The 17544-nt window shown below is 39.6% G+C and overlaps 1 protein-coding gene across 1 annotated transcript; it reads right to left on the bottom strand.

Annotated features, from left to right (window-relative positions):
- Positions 1-6678: 6678 nt before the first annotated feature.
- polr1f (RNA polymerase I subunit F) lies at positions 6679-16796 on the bottom strand. The gene is made up of 4 exons (XM_003222141.4): positions 16404-16796; positions 13765-13906; positions 12116-12324; positions 6679-11191 (listed from the first exon to the last, which is right to left on the bottom strand). Exons 1-4 carry the CDS (start codon positions 16637-16639, stop codon positions 10867-10869), a joined length of 912 nt encoding a protein of 303 aa, XP_003222189.3. The 5' UTR covers positions 16640-16796; the 3' UTR covers positions 6679-10866.
- Positions 16797-17544: the final 748 nt, after the last annotated feature.

Genomic DNA, 17544 nt, shown 5'->3' with positions numbered 1-17544 from the left:
TTAAAACATAGATGATGGACATGGGCCTCTCCAGATAGCTATGTTGGTGGTGAGGGCTGCTGAGAGTTGCAATCTGACAACATCTGGATAGCCACATGTTCCCTACCCTTCTCAGAGACACATTCTTCTTCCTAAAGGTTTGCAGTGAGATAACTGAATTATCATGTATAAACAATAAGAAAGCTAAAACAAAATCAGAAAAGAGCAAGTGAAGCACACTGTGCAAACATACACTGGTTGCCATGTTTTAAAAACACAATGAAGGACTCCTGTACCTTTAAGAACAATTTTCAACAGGTTGAAACAAGTTACACCTGCTGATATTTTTTTCTACTACACAGTCATTAAAGGTCAAGGATCTCTGTTTTGTTATTTATCTGGGAACTCTAACACACACACACAAAAGAGCATTTCCTCATTACCTACAAAAATGACTGAAAGAGAAATTTTACAACGCTTTTCAGAGATATTCCTTTTGGGGATATGATAGACCACTCAAAATGTTAGGGTGCCAAATTGGAGTACAGCCCAAATTCTCCTAGAATTAGATCTTACTTAAACTCCCATGCTGAGCTCAAGAAAATACTTTGCTACACAATTTCACCTGAACAAAACTACAGATTCTAACACTTTTAAAGAGGGGCAGTCATGATTTTAAATGAACTTGTACACTGGCAAATGTCGTGTTGGATATGTACTGTTGTTATGTGTATTTAAGTTACCTCCAACTTATGATGATTCTATTATAGGGTCTTCCTGGCAAGATTCATTTAAGGAGATTTGCTGTTGCATTCCTCTTAAGACCAGTGGTTCCCAACATTGGGGCATCCAGGTGTTTTGGACTTCAACTCCCAGAAATTCCAGTCGGCTTACCAGCTGTTAGGAACTGTGGGAGCTGAAGTCCAAAGTTGTGGACTTCAGCTGGAGGCCCAAAGGTTGGGAATCACTACTCTAAGACAGTGGTTCTCAACCTGTGGGTCTCCAAATGTTTGGCCTTCAACTACCAGAAATCCTAACAGCTGGTAAACTGGTTGAGATTTTTGGGAGTTGTAGGCCAAAACACCTGGGGACCCAACAGGTTGAGAACCACAGCTCTAAGACCAAGAGAGTGTAACTTGCTAAGGGCTTCTCAGTGGGTTTCCATGGTTAAATGTTGCAACAGAGCAGTGATTCCCAAACTCTAGTCCTCCAGGCATCTTGGACTTCTCCTCCCAGAAGCCTCTGCTGAATTAGCCAATGATCAGGGATTCTGGGAGCTGAAGTCCCAAACACTTGGAAGACTAGTTTGAGAAGCACTGGAATAGAGGAACAACAAGCTGCCAAATCAGTTGTCCCGATAGCTCCAAAACCCAATTCTTGACATTCACTTTCACATGAGATGATGTGGAACCAGGGTTGTCCTAGTGACATCTAGATTTGGTTCCTGCATTTTTGTATGTGTTGTTTTAACAGGTGTTGCTTGTTGTGTATGCAGGTAATAAGCAACAAATGCTGAAATTCTCTGGTCTACACAAAGCATTGAAAGTGCAGGAGCCCTCTCCAGTTTTCAGTATCTCAGCCTGGTCTGTAACTCTTCTTTTCCTGGATGGAAAACCAGCCAAAGATTTTATTTTCCACCTGTTGCAAAGTGGAACCCAGCCTTTATTTACCATAGTATTTTTTTAACTACTTCAACCAGCTCACACAACCAGAAACTGGGACCAATAAATTAATGAGAGTATTGCTGGTGATGTATAAGATCCTGGCCCCATATGTTTGAAACATCCTCTACCCTAGTTTGTTAGGTGGCATTCTGGGGGGAAAGAACAACAACCTTGAGTCAATTATATACATAGCTTTCCAGGAATGGTTGTGATTGATTTTTTTAAACCTCTTAATATTTGCTTAAATGTTTGGGGAAGTCATTAATCAAGACTAGCTGCCATCAATCTGAAAACTTGTAAAAGTCAACTGAAGGAGGCAGGAATACTTGAAAAAAATGTGTTAAGCTAAGGGAATCATATGGAACTTTTTAAAGGAGGGTATCGAGGGAATTGGCAGACTATAACCCCATACAACTGCAGGAAAGGCTACTGAAAGTGTGAATTAATTTAACACAGAATTTGTCCTTAGTTGTTCATAAGAAATAGCAGACAGTGGGGAAGTGTAGAGACCTGAATGGCATGCAAAATTATAAATCTTGGCAAGGGGGATAGAAAGCACGCTTGAAGAGCTATCTATTATTTTTAAAATAGGAGAGACATGGTGATTGATTTTTTCCCAAAGGAGATTCCAAAAGATGTGCAACTGCTAGAGGGGGAGAAAGGAAAGGAAGAACTCATCATTTAGAAAAGGTCATGAAAAGAACCAGAGCAGAAGAGAGCATTTGATCAAAGAAAAGCTGTCACATTCATGAGCTGTAATACAGGCAGCTAAGAAAAAGATGCGAGATAGTCAACTTGCAGAGATACATAGTGAAGAAAGTGAATTGCTCTTAGGCATTAGCCATGTATCTGGAAATTCTAAACTGTTCATGAGGGCAGCTCCTGTCATCCCAACCTCAAATCCACATCAACATAGGAGCAGATCTTCTGAAAAATCCTATAATTTGACTATAACTTTTCCAGAAGCATACCATAGAATCACATTGGAAGACACAGAAATGCTCACAAACACTTCCAGCAGGGAAGGACTATCCAAGGCCATTCCACACAACCCTATATCCCAGAATATCAATGCAGAAAATCCAACAATATCTGTTTAGAACTGGGTTATCTGAGTCCACACTTAGATAATGTGGGATTTTCTGCCTTGATATTCTGGGATATAGGGCTGTGTGGAAGGGTCCCGAGTTTTACTTGACCTAACCTTTTGTGGAATACATGCAAAATTGTTAATAGCAGTAGGTTATATGATTGTACTGATTTTAGTTGTGTTGAGCAGCATGCACTCACAAAAAAGGTTGGAATTTATATGCAGTCTGTCTCCCACATTCACTATGGTTAGAGATGCAGGAACTCTGGAAGTAAAAAAAAAACTTTTTTAACTGTGAAAAGACTTCTCTAGGAATCTATAGCTCCTTCAGTGTGGCTTTATGGTCAGCTTCTTATGAAAGTTGATTATGCAGTTGCACAGAAGGATCTAGAAATTCCTAGAGAGATCATATTAATCAAATCCACTAATAATCAAATCTGCAAATTTAAATCTGCAAACGTGGAGGGCTGACTACATTTCATAGAATGACTATTAATCTGTCTAGTTCTAGATAGACATATGGGGAGACAGATATAAATAAAGAAGATTCACGTTTTAGATACAACTTTCTGTTAAGCTTGCTGATGCATAAATGGTTGCCTTAGTTCTTCCTGGAGAGCTTTTTGCTTCTCCACTTATACTTAACCATTTTTCAGAATAAGAGTAAAAGTAAAGATTTCCCCTGACGTTAAGTCTAGTCATGTCTGACTCTGGAGGTTGGTGCTCATCTCCATTTCTTAAACCGAAGAGCCGGGGTTGTCCGTAGACACCTCCAAGGTCATGTGGCTGGCATGATTGCATGGAACGCCGTTACCTTCGAACTGCTAGGTTGGCAGAAGCTGGAGTTAACAGCGGACGCTCACTCCGCTCCCTGGATTTGAACCTGGGACTTTTTGGTCTACAAGTTCAGCAGCTCAGCGCTTTAACACACTGAGCCACCGGAGGCTCCCATTTTTCAGAATAGAGACTCCGAAATCAGAACTTGAAAGACAGCTATGAAGTAGACAAGATCCTGAAATGTAAACATACATCACTGAATACTAAAGTTAGGATTGTCTATTCCATTGTATTTGCCATTTCTTTGTATAGTTGTAAAAGCTGAACAGTGAAGAAAGCTAATATAGAGGGAAATAATCTCATTTGAAACATGGTGCTGGAAATGGATACTACGAACTTCTGAAAAGACAAATATATGGGTTCTAGACTAAAGCAAACTTAAACTGTCATTGGAAACTCAAATGACTAAATTGAGAAAATTGTACTTTGGCCACATCATGAGAAGACATAATCATTAGAAAAGATAATAATACTAGGTGAGGGAGAAGACAGAAGGAAAAGGTGAAAAACATATCGCAGATGGAAAGACTCAGTCAAGGAAGCCAAGGCCCTGAGTCTAAAAGACGTGAGGAAAGATAACTTGGAGGTCTCTCATTCCTAGAGTTGTCATAAGTCAGCCCACTTGACAGCATTAAGAACAAGTAGCAACAGTCAGATTTACTACAACCCTTTAAAACTTTAGCAATTAGAATACCAATGTGTAAGATGGTATAACATTAACATTACAATAAAGTAAAGGTTTTCCCCTGACGTTAAGTCCAGTCATGTCTGACTCTGGGGGTTGGTGCTCATCTCCATTTCTAAGCTGAAGAGACAGCGTTATCCGTAGACACTTCCAAGGTCATGTGGCCGGCATTATTATTACATTAATACAATGTAATAATAATGATAATACATTATAATACATTATTACATGTAATACAATGTAATAATAATTATAATACACTATTATAATTGTATATTTATCTTACATGCAATATTACTAATAATATTGCAATATAGTCGTATATTATATTATATTATACGACTTCCGGCTGGAAGGTAATGGCGCTCCATGCAGTCATGCTGGATCCATGACCTTGGAGGTGTCTACGGACAATGCCGGCTCTTTGGCTTAGAAATGGAGATGAGCACCAACCCCCAGGTTTGGTCACGACTGGACTTAACGTCAGGGGAAAACCTTGACCTTTACCCTTTACCTAATATAATATAATATATTGTATGTATATATACTTGTAATATAATATAATATATTGTATGTATACTTGCCCTGAGTCCCCTTTGCGGTGAGAAGGGCGGGATATAAATGTCGCAAATAAATAAATAAATAAATAAATACCAAAATGTCCCTAGGGTGAAAAATGTTCTGGTTGCTATAGAAATGAGTGTGAGCTTAATGCAACAATTTGAACATCAAACTAGGACTAGAATCTAGAGTTTAATTATGTACCTGGCCTTGGAAACCTTGGGCAAGTGACACTATTAGAGGAAGGCAAAGGCAAATCTCCTCTGAACAACATCTTGCGAAGGAAACCCCTCAGGCCACATTTAGTTTGAAATGACTTGTAAGCACACAGCAGCAACAAATAAAAGAAACAGTATGATGCTAGTTTTAGAAAATGATGGTATAACCTTTCCATGTTTGTTTACCATAAATAAATATCAAAATGCCACAATCTTCGGCATAGACACAACCTACTCATTTCAATGAGGCTTTTAAAGGAGAAATTCCCAGTGGCTTTTGCTCCCTAGTCTTGGATTACTTAGCGCAGAAACGGAGGCCTATAAATAAAGCAATACTCCACCATGTGGAATTATGTGAAAGTAATATTGTCTTTCTGAAATCTACAATAGAAGACAAATTGCCAGTTCCCTATACGTTTTGCACTTTATACGTACAAGATGCTTAATTTTCTTCTTATGAAAACTATCCAAGAAATAATGTTTTCTCATATATTTTTTCAAAATATACTCAATATGCATAATATTAATTGCATTGCAGTGGCGCAATGGGTTAAACCCTTGTGCCAGCTGAATTGCTGACCTGAAGGTTGGTGGTTCGAATCCGCAAGACGGGGTGAGCTCCTGTCTGTCAGCCCCAGCTTCCCATGCAGAGACATGAGAGAAGCCTCCCATAAGATAGTAACACATCCAGGCATCCCCTGGGCAACGTCTTTGTAGATGGCCGATTCTCTCATACAAGAAGCAACTTGCAGTATGTTCTCAATTCGCTTCTAAAATGATTTAAAAAATCCAACCAACCTTCACTTAGCACACCAGCCTGTCTCATGGGGTGGGACCAGAGCACATTGGGAAAGCAGATACTTTATATGCAGATATGTTGTATTCATACGGTTGGGTTGTTCCCTAGCATGATACTCACATGAGACAGCGACTCCTCTATTGTGTTTCTTTCATACAGTGATCTAGGCTAGTGGGGAAAAAATCTTTTAAAAAATGTATTATAGCTGCTTTTTCAAATTGGTGCATGTAGTCTGGGTACTATTTATAAAAATGAATAAGCTTACTCAGCCACATGCCAGTTTGAAAGCATATGTTGTTTCCCATTTCCAGTTTGATGTCATTTCTTCAAGATAAAAATAATCAGGGTATAGATTGGGATGACTGGTAGGCATTAGGAGTACTATAAATAGATACTATAAATATTATATACATTTTTAAAGAGAACCCTGTAAGTTCATGGAATACAGGCTAAAATTCATTTTGGATTGAATTTCCCAGAATCTCCCAACCTATGGCTCCTGGACCCTAGAAGCCGTAGTTCAAAAAAGTTACATAACAGCAGCTTTTTATTGGATATGGACACATATTTGTAATTTTGTTTTCTGAAGAGGCAAGTCCACTTACAAGCATGAAATGTTCCAAAAGGATACCAACCTTAAACAAAATCATTGTTTTGCTTTGATTTATGGTGATTTCCTTTTTTGCTCCACATTACTGTCAAAGCTACATGGTGTGACTTAATCAATCTAAGAAAAGGTAGGGGAAATCAAATTATTATTTGGATTATGGCCTAAACACACTGGAATTTTTTTTCTTAAATGGGAACATGTTACAGGATAACATGATTTAGAAAACAAAGCAACATTAATTTCCCGTTTTATTCTGCAATGCAGCTCACCTTACCATTGAGAAATAACACATACTTTTTTTCAAAAACGGACCATAAAAGCAGTCAAACGTAATGGAATTATTGATTCAAATACTGCTAAATCTCAGAGAAGCATTTCCATGGACTCCAAGGGGCTTTACATAAGGCCTCAAACACCTGCATGGAATAGTTATATTTTTGCTCGGTAATTCCACAATGAAAACACAATAGGCTTACTTTAAAGGTCTTTCTAGACATCACCTAACAGTGTCTTTTGGCAGGGAAAGGCCTGCATATATTAATATTTTAATATAAAAGTCACAAATCATGACAGTATGAGACTGTATGGAAAACACTTTCTGAAGTTAACTCGGAAACTCTGAAGTTTCATTTTAGCACATTATAAATCTTTAATAAAATGATTCATAAAGCATCATAACTGGTCTCATGAATGCAATGTTCTCATATTTTATTCATCATTCACATGATAGACATGTCTTAGAATCCCAATGGGAAAAGATCTCAAAGATCACCAGCCCCAAACCTTTGGTAATGCTAAGGCAACCTTGGTTAAGTGCCCATTCAGCCTTTGCTTAAAAACTACCACCTTCTAAGGAAATCTGTTCTACAACCAAGAGGTTCTTCCTAAGGTCCTTTCTCTTACTATATGATCCCATTGATTTCTGCCCTATTAGAACAGAAAGTAAAGTTGCTCAATGATCTAGGACACTCATTTGAATATGGTGATCATCTTACCTCTTAACTGCCTCTTCTCCATGAACCTACCCAGGTCCTTCAACCACTCGATAGGATTTGTGATTGGGTCCAGAGAATTGAATGAAATCAGTAGGACTTCAGATATAATAGGACTACTGAGAAAAAGAATCACCCAACATGTCAAAATATTATAAAGGATTTAACAGTTCTCTTCCTCTGATACAATTTCACTAAGTTGCTGATGGGATTTTGTTGAAGAGGGCTTTACAGAACACGCAGAACTGTTAGGAATAATCTGTGTCCAATTCTGGGCACAATTCAAGAGGAATGTTGACAAGCTGGAACTTATCCAGAGGAACAATCTGGATTTCCAGATAATCAAACGTCTGGAAATCATGCCATAGAAGGAGTGGCTTAAAAAGCTGGGCATGTTTAGCCTGCAGAAGAGATGGTTGAGAGGAGAAATGATCACCATGTTTAAGTATCTGAAAGGCTGTCATAAGAAAGAGGGAGCAGGCTTGTTTTCGGCTGCCTTGGGAGACTAGGACTCAAAGCAATGGTTTCAAATTACAGGAAAGGAGATTCCACCGGAACATTAGGAAACACTTCCTGACTGTGAGAGCTGTTTAACAGTGGAACCCACAGCCTAAGTGTGGTGGAGGCTCCTTTGAGGCTTTTAAGTAGAGACTGGATGGCCATCTGTTGGGAGTGCTTACTTTTTCTGCAGAGGGTTAGACTGGATGGCCTGTGTGGTCACTTCCAACTCTACGATTCTAAACCATGCATCTGTAAATAAGCTATTAAGAGGTGAAGCTCAGACAGCACCAGAAAACGGAGCTTAAGCTTCATGCTCTATTGGTTTGTCTCTCTAGAGATATGATGCGGGAGTAGGGAACTATGAGACATCTATATCCGACTTACAAGCATATGGAAAAAGCAGGAAGGCTGTACTGGAACCATACTTTTAATGTGTTCACATGAGATTTTCAATTCCTTCCTATCAGAACTGCAATCAGTGTTAAAATTTGATGATCACTATGGTGCCTGTCAAAAGGCCCTGAGTACCCCTCCAATACTACTAGCATAATTCCTTGCAAACTATTAGAGCTGAACTTCCCTCTCTTCTGGAAGGAAAGGCTATGAAAATGTTTACAGCAGGGATGGCAAAATGTTAATGGCGGGTGTATTCATTTTTGTAGCATGTGGATCAAATGGAGTTCCCTTGCCCATCGCTATTGCAAATAAAGCAATAGTCATGAAAATGCAATAACCTTCCAGTCATAGGATTCAAAGGCAATCTAAAACATTTCAACTCTGTAATTTTCATTGCTGTGAATGGTGGGGTACATATGATTCTAAACATATGATTATGTTATGTTTTAAGTCCAGTGAAAGAAAACTGAAAGAAAACATTAAAAGTTACATATATGTCTTTTAAGACGGGAAACCCATTGTATCTGCAGAACTTAGTCCACAAGTAAGTAGGCATGCGATTTGCAGCCTTACACCTTTAAACACTTTGAGAGGAATTATCAAAATTATCAATCCACAGCCTGCAATGAAATTACTTTTCAATATTTAAGCTGTTTTAAATGATTTTGGGGGGGGGGGGGGTGGAATCCGAAACAAACAAACAAACCACAATTAACATGTTTTATCACACATTGTTTTTTCACAAGTGTCATTACTAATTTTCATACTATTTTCATTCAGTGATATCCTACTACACACAAACAACAAAGTAACAGAAAAAACCTATGTGGGAGCAAATCAGAGATCATTTTTGGATTTAAAAAGCAAAAATCCTATAAAACCTGAATACATTTAAAAGTTATTATAACTCTTATTAGAATCTAAAAACTTCAGAATCTATGCTAAAAGGCTTAAAGCAGCCAGCAAGCAGCCCCAAGGCCTATTTAGGTGGCTTCCAGTGTGTCAGTTTCCCCATTTTTGTCTGAAATGCCTTCTCTGATCACAGGTCATTTCAAGACCAGGAGAATCCTTGTTACATGGAAGTCAGATAACTTGGTTTGTTTTTTTAAAAAACCTCTTTTATAAAAATTCCCACATTAATGCAAAAACAAGGGACCCCACCACGACAAGAGCATTCAGGGACATTTGAGGGCGGGGATCTTTTTTTTCTTCTTTTCAGGACAATAAAGACACATGTAATTAAACATTACATCAGAATTAGTGGCACAGAAGGAAGTGTATACTAGAAGCATCGAGTTAGAAAGAGGACCTTGGCTTAATCTAGCTATTGTCACAAGTGAGAAGTCCTTTATAATGTTTGGCACTAGATACGATCTTCATCTCAATTCATACTGAGAGACAGATCTGAGTAGAAGCAGGAGATGCTATGAGGACAGGTATTTGGGGCAGAGGGCTGAGGCTCCACTACCAAAATGAGAAGGCAGCCTCCTCCCATACACAATTGCTGGTTTCCATATTTTGAAATAAAGCTATCCCTCATCACATACTTGATTCCATTTCCCGTCCATCTCAGATAACAAAATCAACAGTTAGTTATTTGCAGTACCTCATATTTTCCAACCTTAAGGAATTACCTTGGTGGCCAAAGTGATAGTCTCTGATGATTCCACATTAAAAGCCAGATATTTTTGCAATTATACTATCTAGCCACCAAAGCAAGACAAAACCATGTTTTAATCCTCAGAAAGCAGAGAAATTTATCTTCAAGGAAGCTACCCAGTTTTTATGGCAAAATTAACAGGTTACAGCTCTTCCAAATACATCTATTACCTGTAACTCTGAAGACATTACTACTATTACTACAGTGATTACTGCAATTGCAATTTGACATTTTAGAGATAGGTTTATAAAGAGAAAATGTCCAAAATAATGAGTCGGATTTCTCTTGTTTGAAGACATGTATGTATACATACCTAAAATTGTATACAAACCTATTCCTTCTTGTTTGCTCCTTCCACTAGATATCTGGAGGTCTGTGGTGTTTTTGGTTTTTTTAAAAGGATATGTCCTGATTAAGTTGGGAACAGACTTCTAATATCATTTTGTAATATACCTCAGTTATAAGCATTGCACCAAAGTGTATCCTGCTCTTTTCACTTTTGATAAAAAACATCTGCATATTTCAAGGAAAAATCTGACAATGTACAAAAACACAATTCCCTTTTTCATATTTGGCTAACTGCCTTTATAAAACCTTTGAGTGATTTTATATGCAACATTTCCAATAAAGCAACTGCAAATCATTAACACTAACATGAAGCATAATACATCTGAGGCTGGATCTACACTGTCCTATATCCCAGGATCTGATCCCAGATTATCTGATCATCTCAGATTATCTGCAGTGCAAACTCATATAATCCAGTTCAAAGCAGATAATCTGGAATCAGATCCTAGAATACAGGGCAGTATAGATCCAGCCTGAGATCAGAGTTCCACATTCAGTTGAAGGCACTTTAGCATTACTCTATTTCTCATTCTTTTCTCTTCTTTTTAGCTTTTGAAGGTGACAATGCAGGGAGTCCACTGTCTTCCTCACAATGTTTTCTCTTCTTTTTCTTAGATGTGGCTCGATCACTGTGGTAGCCGCTTGAGTCACTGGCATGTGTTCCTGAATCTGCTATATCTTGAACACCCTCTGTATCTGCCATATCACATATTCCATTATCAGTGTCCTTGGGATCCATTTCTCTGTCAGTAGTCGCTAAGTCAATCTCCATCTCCTCAATACCATTCTGCCCATCAAGATGCTTCTCATGTTTTTTCTTGTGCCTTTCCTTTGGGATCTTTTCTCCAGTGCTATTTTGGAGAGATAATGCAATTGTGATATAATATAAAAAATAATTATCATCTTGCTAAATAAACCAAAACACAACATTATATGAATAGAAAAGATTCTATCACCATTAATCCATCACAATTATATCCATTTACTGATTTCGTTTCAACTGTCTATACTGTCTGTTCTGCTTTTTGTGCATATGGATCCTGGACTGATTCCTGCCTGTGGAGGATGCTATCATCTGATATTTGGAGATCCCATTCTGACTCCACATCAGAGATCTACTGGCCTCCATTTTAAAGGCTGCTGTGGTGTTGGAAATTACTGGAGATCCAGATTTAAGTATTTGTAATAGAGATTTATTACACACACATAATCTGAGTCTACCTTTTTATGTTTTTCCAACTTTCAGTTTAAGCGTAACACAGATAGCCAACAGCTAGAATGTCGCTGAATAACATGAAGATCCTTAGAGCACAAATCACTTGCCCAAATACTAAATAGCCCTTTGAGATATTAGTCCCCTTCATGTTTCCATGCCTTTCAAATTTTAATAGATGTCACAAACCCATTGCTCTAGTCTTTAAAAATCAACTTCTGACCAATCTGAGAAGTACAGTACAACTCCTATAGATGCAAGTAATATTTCCCAAACTGAGCATGAAAACAGTAACCCATGGACAATAGTGACCATATTGGAATAAACAGCTTCCACTGGAAATTACTACAAAGTCATGCTAGGAGACCTAGAAATTTCCTAGAGGGATATTAACTTCAGATGATGTTGAACTGCTGCTCCCATCAGCCACAACCAGCTTAGCCTGCGGTACTGCAGCAAATCATGGAAGTTTCAATCCAACATATCCACTCATGCTCTGTAAAACTGAAAGTAAATTCATCTCATTTAAGTACTTTATAAAAATAGCATAGCATTTTTGTACCTGTTTCTATGCAATTTTCCTCTGATACAGAACACTCCAGCAGCATCTGAATCAAAATGTGACACTTTAAACATCAGTGTGTTGCCAATCTGAAAGCCAAAGTTTTTCCATTCATCAATCGACAGATGATCTGGCTTGGGGATAGACGCATTAAAGCATCCATGTACCAGGCAACCTATGTGGCTAGGTGCCACTTTATTGATTATACCCTGGAAAGAGATAATTTATTAGGAGTATGACAAAGAAACTGTATTTTGTAAAGTTATATTGTAGATTATATGCAAACCCAGCTGAGGTATAATGCTTTCTTTCATTTGGTATGGAAAATACAAAATGAAGAAAGCTTTTAAAAAGCATTCACAACATAAGACTAGTTTTTCAAGCAATTACAAAAAGATTTTAGTCTATAAGGAAGGTTTGTTTGCTTGTTTCTTAAATAAAATGTTTGTCACAGGAAGTGGGCCCATCTGTAGCCACACAGCAATTATTTGAAGAAAAACATTTTACATTTTCAACTATATAAAAAGAGTATGGAACCTTAATACACACATGCTTCAGTGATCACAACAAGTGATCCAATAGTTTTAAAACACAACTTATGCAGAATCCTAGACTGTGTTCACTAAAGATTACACACTAAATATCCCCAAAATATTGTTCTTGAAGCAGAGGAAACAATTGTTTCTACGGAACTCTAAAGTCTGTAATGTTACTACTCATAACATTACTTCTTATGAAGTAATGGCCCGTTACTTCTTATGAAACACTTTGAAACAAATGGCTTATATCTTACTTATACAGAACAGTTGACATTTTCTGGTACAGTTCCTCTACCAGCATATTACTGCTCGGAATAACAGTATTTCCAGTTAGGCATAAAAATGACATAATCAGTGCTTCTGTGGGCTGGATGGGGAAAAACAAATTGAAACTGAACCCAGACAAAACAGAGGTGTTTGCCACCAAGGGTCCTCATCTTGGGATGGAAATGTGTCAACCAATTCTCCATCCCCTCGGAAAGACTGTGTTCGCAGCTTGGAAGTGCTCCTGGATCGGTCTCTCCAAATGTCCTCCCATGTAGATGCAATGGTCAGGAGTGATTACTATCAGCTTCGGCTGATCCACCAGCTGCGATCCTTCCTAGATTTGGAGAACCTTAATATGGTAGTGCATGTGCTGATAGCCTCAAGGTTGGACTTCTGCAACGTGCTTTACATTGGGCTACCTTTGTACCAAGTTCAAAAACTCACGTTGGCTCAAAATACGGCAGTCAGATTGGTTACAGGAACATCCAGAGTGATTACATTACACTCAAACTAATGACTGCCAATTAGTTTCTGGACAAAGTACAAAGGGTTGGTTTTGACCTTGGCTTAGGTCCAGACTACCTACAGGATCGCTTTTTCCTGTACAACCTGCCCAGAAAACGGAGGTCCTCTAGGAGATGTCTGCCCCTGCCTATTAGAATCTGACTGCCAACCGTCACCCAGAGGACCTTTTTATCAGGTGTCCCAAGACTGTGGAACAACCTGCTGTGGAAGTGCTCCAACAGCTAGATCAGCTGTCACAATTTAAGCCACAAGTGACGATTTATCTCTTCTGGATGCTATGTTATACCCACTAGAAGCAGTTTTTCTTTGTCTACGTACCACAAGTTTTTTTCCAGCTTGAGGCTGAAAGACTACAAAACTTGCTTCAATATCCAGATGGATAGCACCAATGTCATCAATTATATCTCCCAATTCTTTGGTTATTTTGATATCATCATACGCCATAGGAACACCTTGGAAACTGAAAGAAATAAAGGAAGCTACTTGGTGGAACTATCAACACATACATTGAAAAACAATGAATGATTTCAAGAGTAAAAGAGACCAAACCCTATTAAAAGAATGGTTGCATACATAAGACCTCCAAACCCCCTCCAAGTGTCATGTAGAAACAAGAACTGGTAATTTTGTTTAAAGAATTTACATATAAATATATATAGACCTAGATATGGAGTTTATAAGGGGAAGAAAGTTCAGACAAGTTTACCATAATTACTTAAATTGTATAGAGAAGATTTCAGTCATGAGCTAAAGCAGTGGTTCTCAACCTGTGAGTCCATAGATGTTTTGGCCTTCCAACACCCAGAAATCCTAATAGCTGGTAAACTGGCTGAATTTCTGGGAGTTGTAGACTGAAGCACCTGGGAACCTAAAGGCTGAGGACCACTGAGCTGGAGGGTCCTCTCACTGGGTTTCTTTCCTAAAGGGCATGTCAGAATTATTTTTAAGTGACACAATACCATGTATCTCTGCTAGTTGGGTCATTTATCACAGTGGTTCTCAACCTGTGGGTCCCCAAATGTTTTGGCCTTCAACTCCCAAAAATTCTAACAGCTGGCAAACTGGCTGAGATTTATGGGAATTGTAGGCCAAAACATCTAGGGACCCACAGTTTGAGAACCACTGACCTATCATCACCTTCCACAGTGGTCTCTGTGTGTGTGCATGTCTTCAAATCTTCTATTAATGTATATCCAAGTACTAAATAGGTCTGACAATGCTTTGCTTCCAAGATCAGACAAGATCTGTTGCCTTCAAGGTAATATTCTACTCATGACGTAAACTTCCCATACCAAGTAGAACTGTCTGCATTTAAATCCAGTCTATGAGGCCTGTTATAAACATGTCTATGTGAAATAAGCACTAAATCATATACATGAAGTCCCCAAGATACAAACATCCAATTTACAAACAACTCAAGTTAAGAACGGGGGTGAGACGACAGGAAGTGAGAGAAAAGTACCCCCAGGAAGGGAAATTCACTCCTGAAATTCACTCATCTATGGAACTCCCTCCCCAGTGAAATCAGATCGGCCGTCTCCTTCCTGACCTTCAGGAAAAAAACTAAAAACCTGACTCTGGGATCAGGCATTTGGTCAATAATTGGAATAGTGCAATAAGAGACTACAATTCCATAATGCCGACTTGAAATATGATCTGGATTATGTGATTTTAATCAATATTTTAATATTATGTTTGAACTGTTGGCGTTAATGCTTCTATTTATTTACCAATGTACATTTCTATGCGGCATCAAATAGTTGCCTTTGTAAGGCCGCCGTGAGTCCTTTTCGGGGTTGAGAAAGATGGGATATAAGTGTGGCAAATAAATAAATAATAATAAATTATCATGGGAGAAAGGTGTTTCCACTGAAGCTTTCTCACCGATTCTTGTTTCCACAAGCCAATGTTTTCGAAATCCAATGATCACAGGGACAGAAAGTGAGCTGAAATCTTCTGAACAGGGGCACAGACAGCAAAAGATACATTACAGGGGTGTCAACTCCTATACCGTGGAAAGCTAAAGAATATATATATTTCTGGTTTGGAGTTACACTTTAAAAATGTACCTGTTCCGACTTGCAAACAATTTCAACTTAACCCCAACCTATATTGTCTGTAATGTGGGAACGGCTTGTCTCCAACGTAATTTTAAATATATGTTATCAAGGGGGATGTTGTGATTAATTATGTTTTTATGTAATTAATTAAGTTTTTTAAACTATGATTTGTTTAATTTGTTTTTAAATGTGACGCTTGTTGTTTTAACTGTTTGATTTTATGATGTTATGTGATTTGTATTGGGCTCGTCCCCGTGTGAGCCGCTCCGAGTCCCCGTTGGGGAGATGAAGACGGCTACAAAAATAAAGTTATTATTATTATTATTATATGACACAGCAAACAAGATAGATATGCTGGATTTCGTATCACAAAATTACAAGTCGAACACTTCCCAAGTGTCTAGGTTTGTGTGATGTATTTTCGGATGATGCGGGCAGATCCCAGCAGGGTGGCCTTTATTATTATTATTATTATTGTGTCCCCATACATTACACTACAACAGTTTATGTATGGGTCCTTATCTGGGCTAATGGGTTGGCTTCATCCTGTGGTTTGTAACTAAAACTGAATCAATGTTGCGAAATGATGCAAGTCTAAAAAATTGGACTTAGGCAAGATATTGGCAAACTTCGGCCCTCCTGGTGTTTTGGACTACAACGTCCACCATTCCTAATAGCCCCAAGCTCCTTCCTTGTTCCCTCAGCCGCTCAAGGAAGGGACGTGAGGCTGTTAGAAATGGAAGGCGCTGAAATCCAAAACGCCCGGAGGGCCGAAGTTTGCCCGTGCCTGCTTTGAAGTGTATAAAATTTCCAAGAGCAGAGGGGGTTAGTGCTTTGAGGCCTCTGTCTGGGAGTGAAGAGAGGCCTCCGGGCCCTGCCCCCAAACAGGCGACCGACCTCTCGGAGAAGCGACGCAGCTCGGCGTCCAGCTGGAGGCAGATCCCGGTCCGCTTCCGGTGGAGGAAGCGCGGCGGGAGGGCGACGTGCCTCCGGTGCAGCATGACCACCAGGCAGGAGTAGCGGCTCTCCGTCAGCGCCCGCGCCGCCTCGAAGGACGGCAGCTGGGCGCCGAAGGGAGGAAGATTCGCCGGGACTGGGACTGCGCCCTCGTCCTCCTCCCCCTCCGCCGCCATAACGCCTTCTGCGACGACGGCCTTCAGGGCACAGAACCCCTTCCCGCACGAGGCGCCTCTCACGCTCCCTCCTGTCGCCCCGTGATGACGCCAACGCAGCCGACGCACACGTCAGGCCTCCCTCCAGCCTGAGCGGAAGTGGTTCTGCCTCTTTTCCGGTAAGGGTGACGCTGCGGCCATCGTGGGTGTGGCTTGGCGCTTTTCGCTCCGCCCACTTCTGAGGGAAAAATATCGCTCAGTTGAATCCTTAACCCCCTGAAGGCGGGAAGTGCCATAGAGTTTTATGGCCCAGGCTCCTACCACGCACCTACTCTGAACTGTTTTATATGGCCGTGTGGAGTCAGAGAACGCAGTTCAAAGCAGATATTGTGGGATTTTTTGCCTTGATATTCTGGATTATATGTCTGTGTGGAAGGATCACAATTAGGCTGCAAAGATCCCAAGTACACCTTGAGCATCCCTGATCCGAAACACTTGAGACTAGGCGTGTTTGACTTTTTTTTCACATTTTGGAATACTTGTATGTACAGTAGAGTTTCACTTATCCAACATTCGGTTATCCAACGTTCTGGATTATCCAACTCAATTTGCCTCCCATCCCGATATACAGCTGTTTCTCTAGGCAGCAAGGATTGAACTTTTTATGGATTTAATTTCCAACAATGTTGCTACTGTATGTGTTGACGAAGGCTTTCATGACGGGGATCACAGGGTTGTTGTATGTCTTTCGGGCTGTGTGGCCATGTTCCAGAAGAATTCTCTCCTGACGTTTCACCAACATCTATGGCAGGCATCCTCAGAGGCTGTGTGGCATGGAACACAGCCTCTGAGGATGCCTGCCATAGATGTTGGTGAAACGTCAGGAGAGAATTCTTCTGGAACATGGCCACACAGCCCGAAAGACA

The sequence above is a fragment of the Anolis carolinensis genome, chromosome 6 (assembly GCF_035594765.1).
Source record: "Anolis carolinensis isolate JA03-04 chromosome 6, rAnoCar3.1.pri, whole genome shotgun sequence".
NCBI classification, from domain to species: domain Eukaryota; kingdom Metazoa; phylum Chordata; class Lepidosauria; order Squamata; family Dactyloidae; genus Anolis; species Anolis carolinensis.
Note: the sequence above shows the minus strand (reverse complement) of the source record. Positions and strands in the feature narration are given on the sequence as shown.

What these genes read in the sequence shown, in the direction of transcription:
- polr1f (XM_003222141.4), bottom strand. Translation starts at nt 16,639, where the DNA reads ATGGCGGCGGAGGGGGAGGAGGACGAGGGCGCAGTCCCAGTCCCGGCG. An exon ending in AAGCTGGAAAAAAACTTGTG is followed by an intron (nt 12,325 to 13,764) that starts GTACGTAGACAA and finishes ATCTCTTTCCAG; the next exon opens with GGTATAATCAATAAAGTGGC. An exon ending in GGAAAATTGCATAGAAACAG is followed by an intron (nt 11,192 to 12,115) that starts GTACAAAAATGC and finishes TCTCCAAAATAG; the next exon opens with CACTGGAGAAAAGATCCCAA.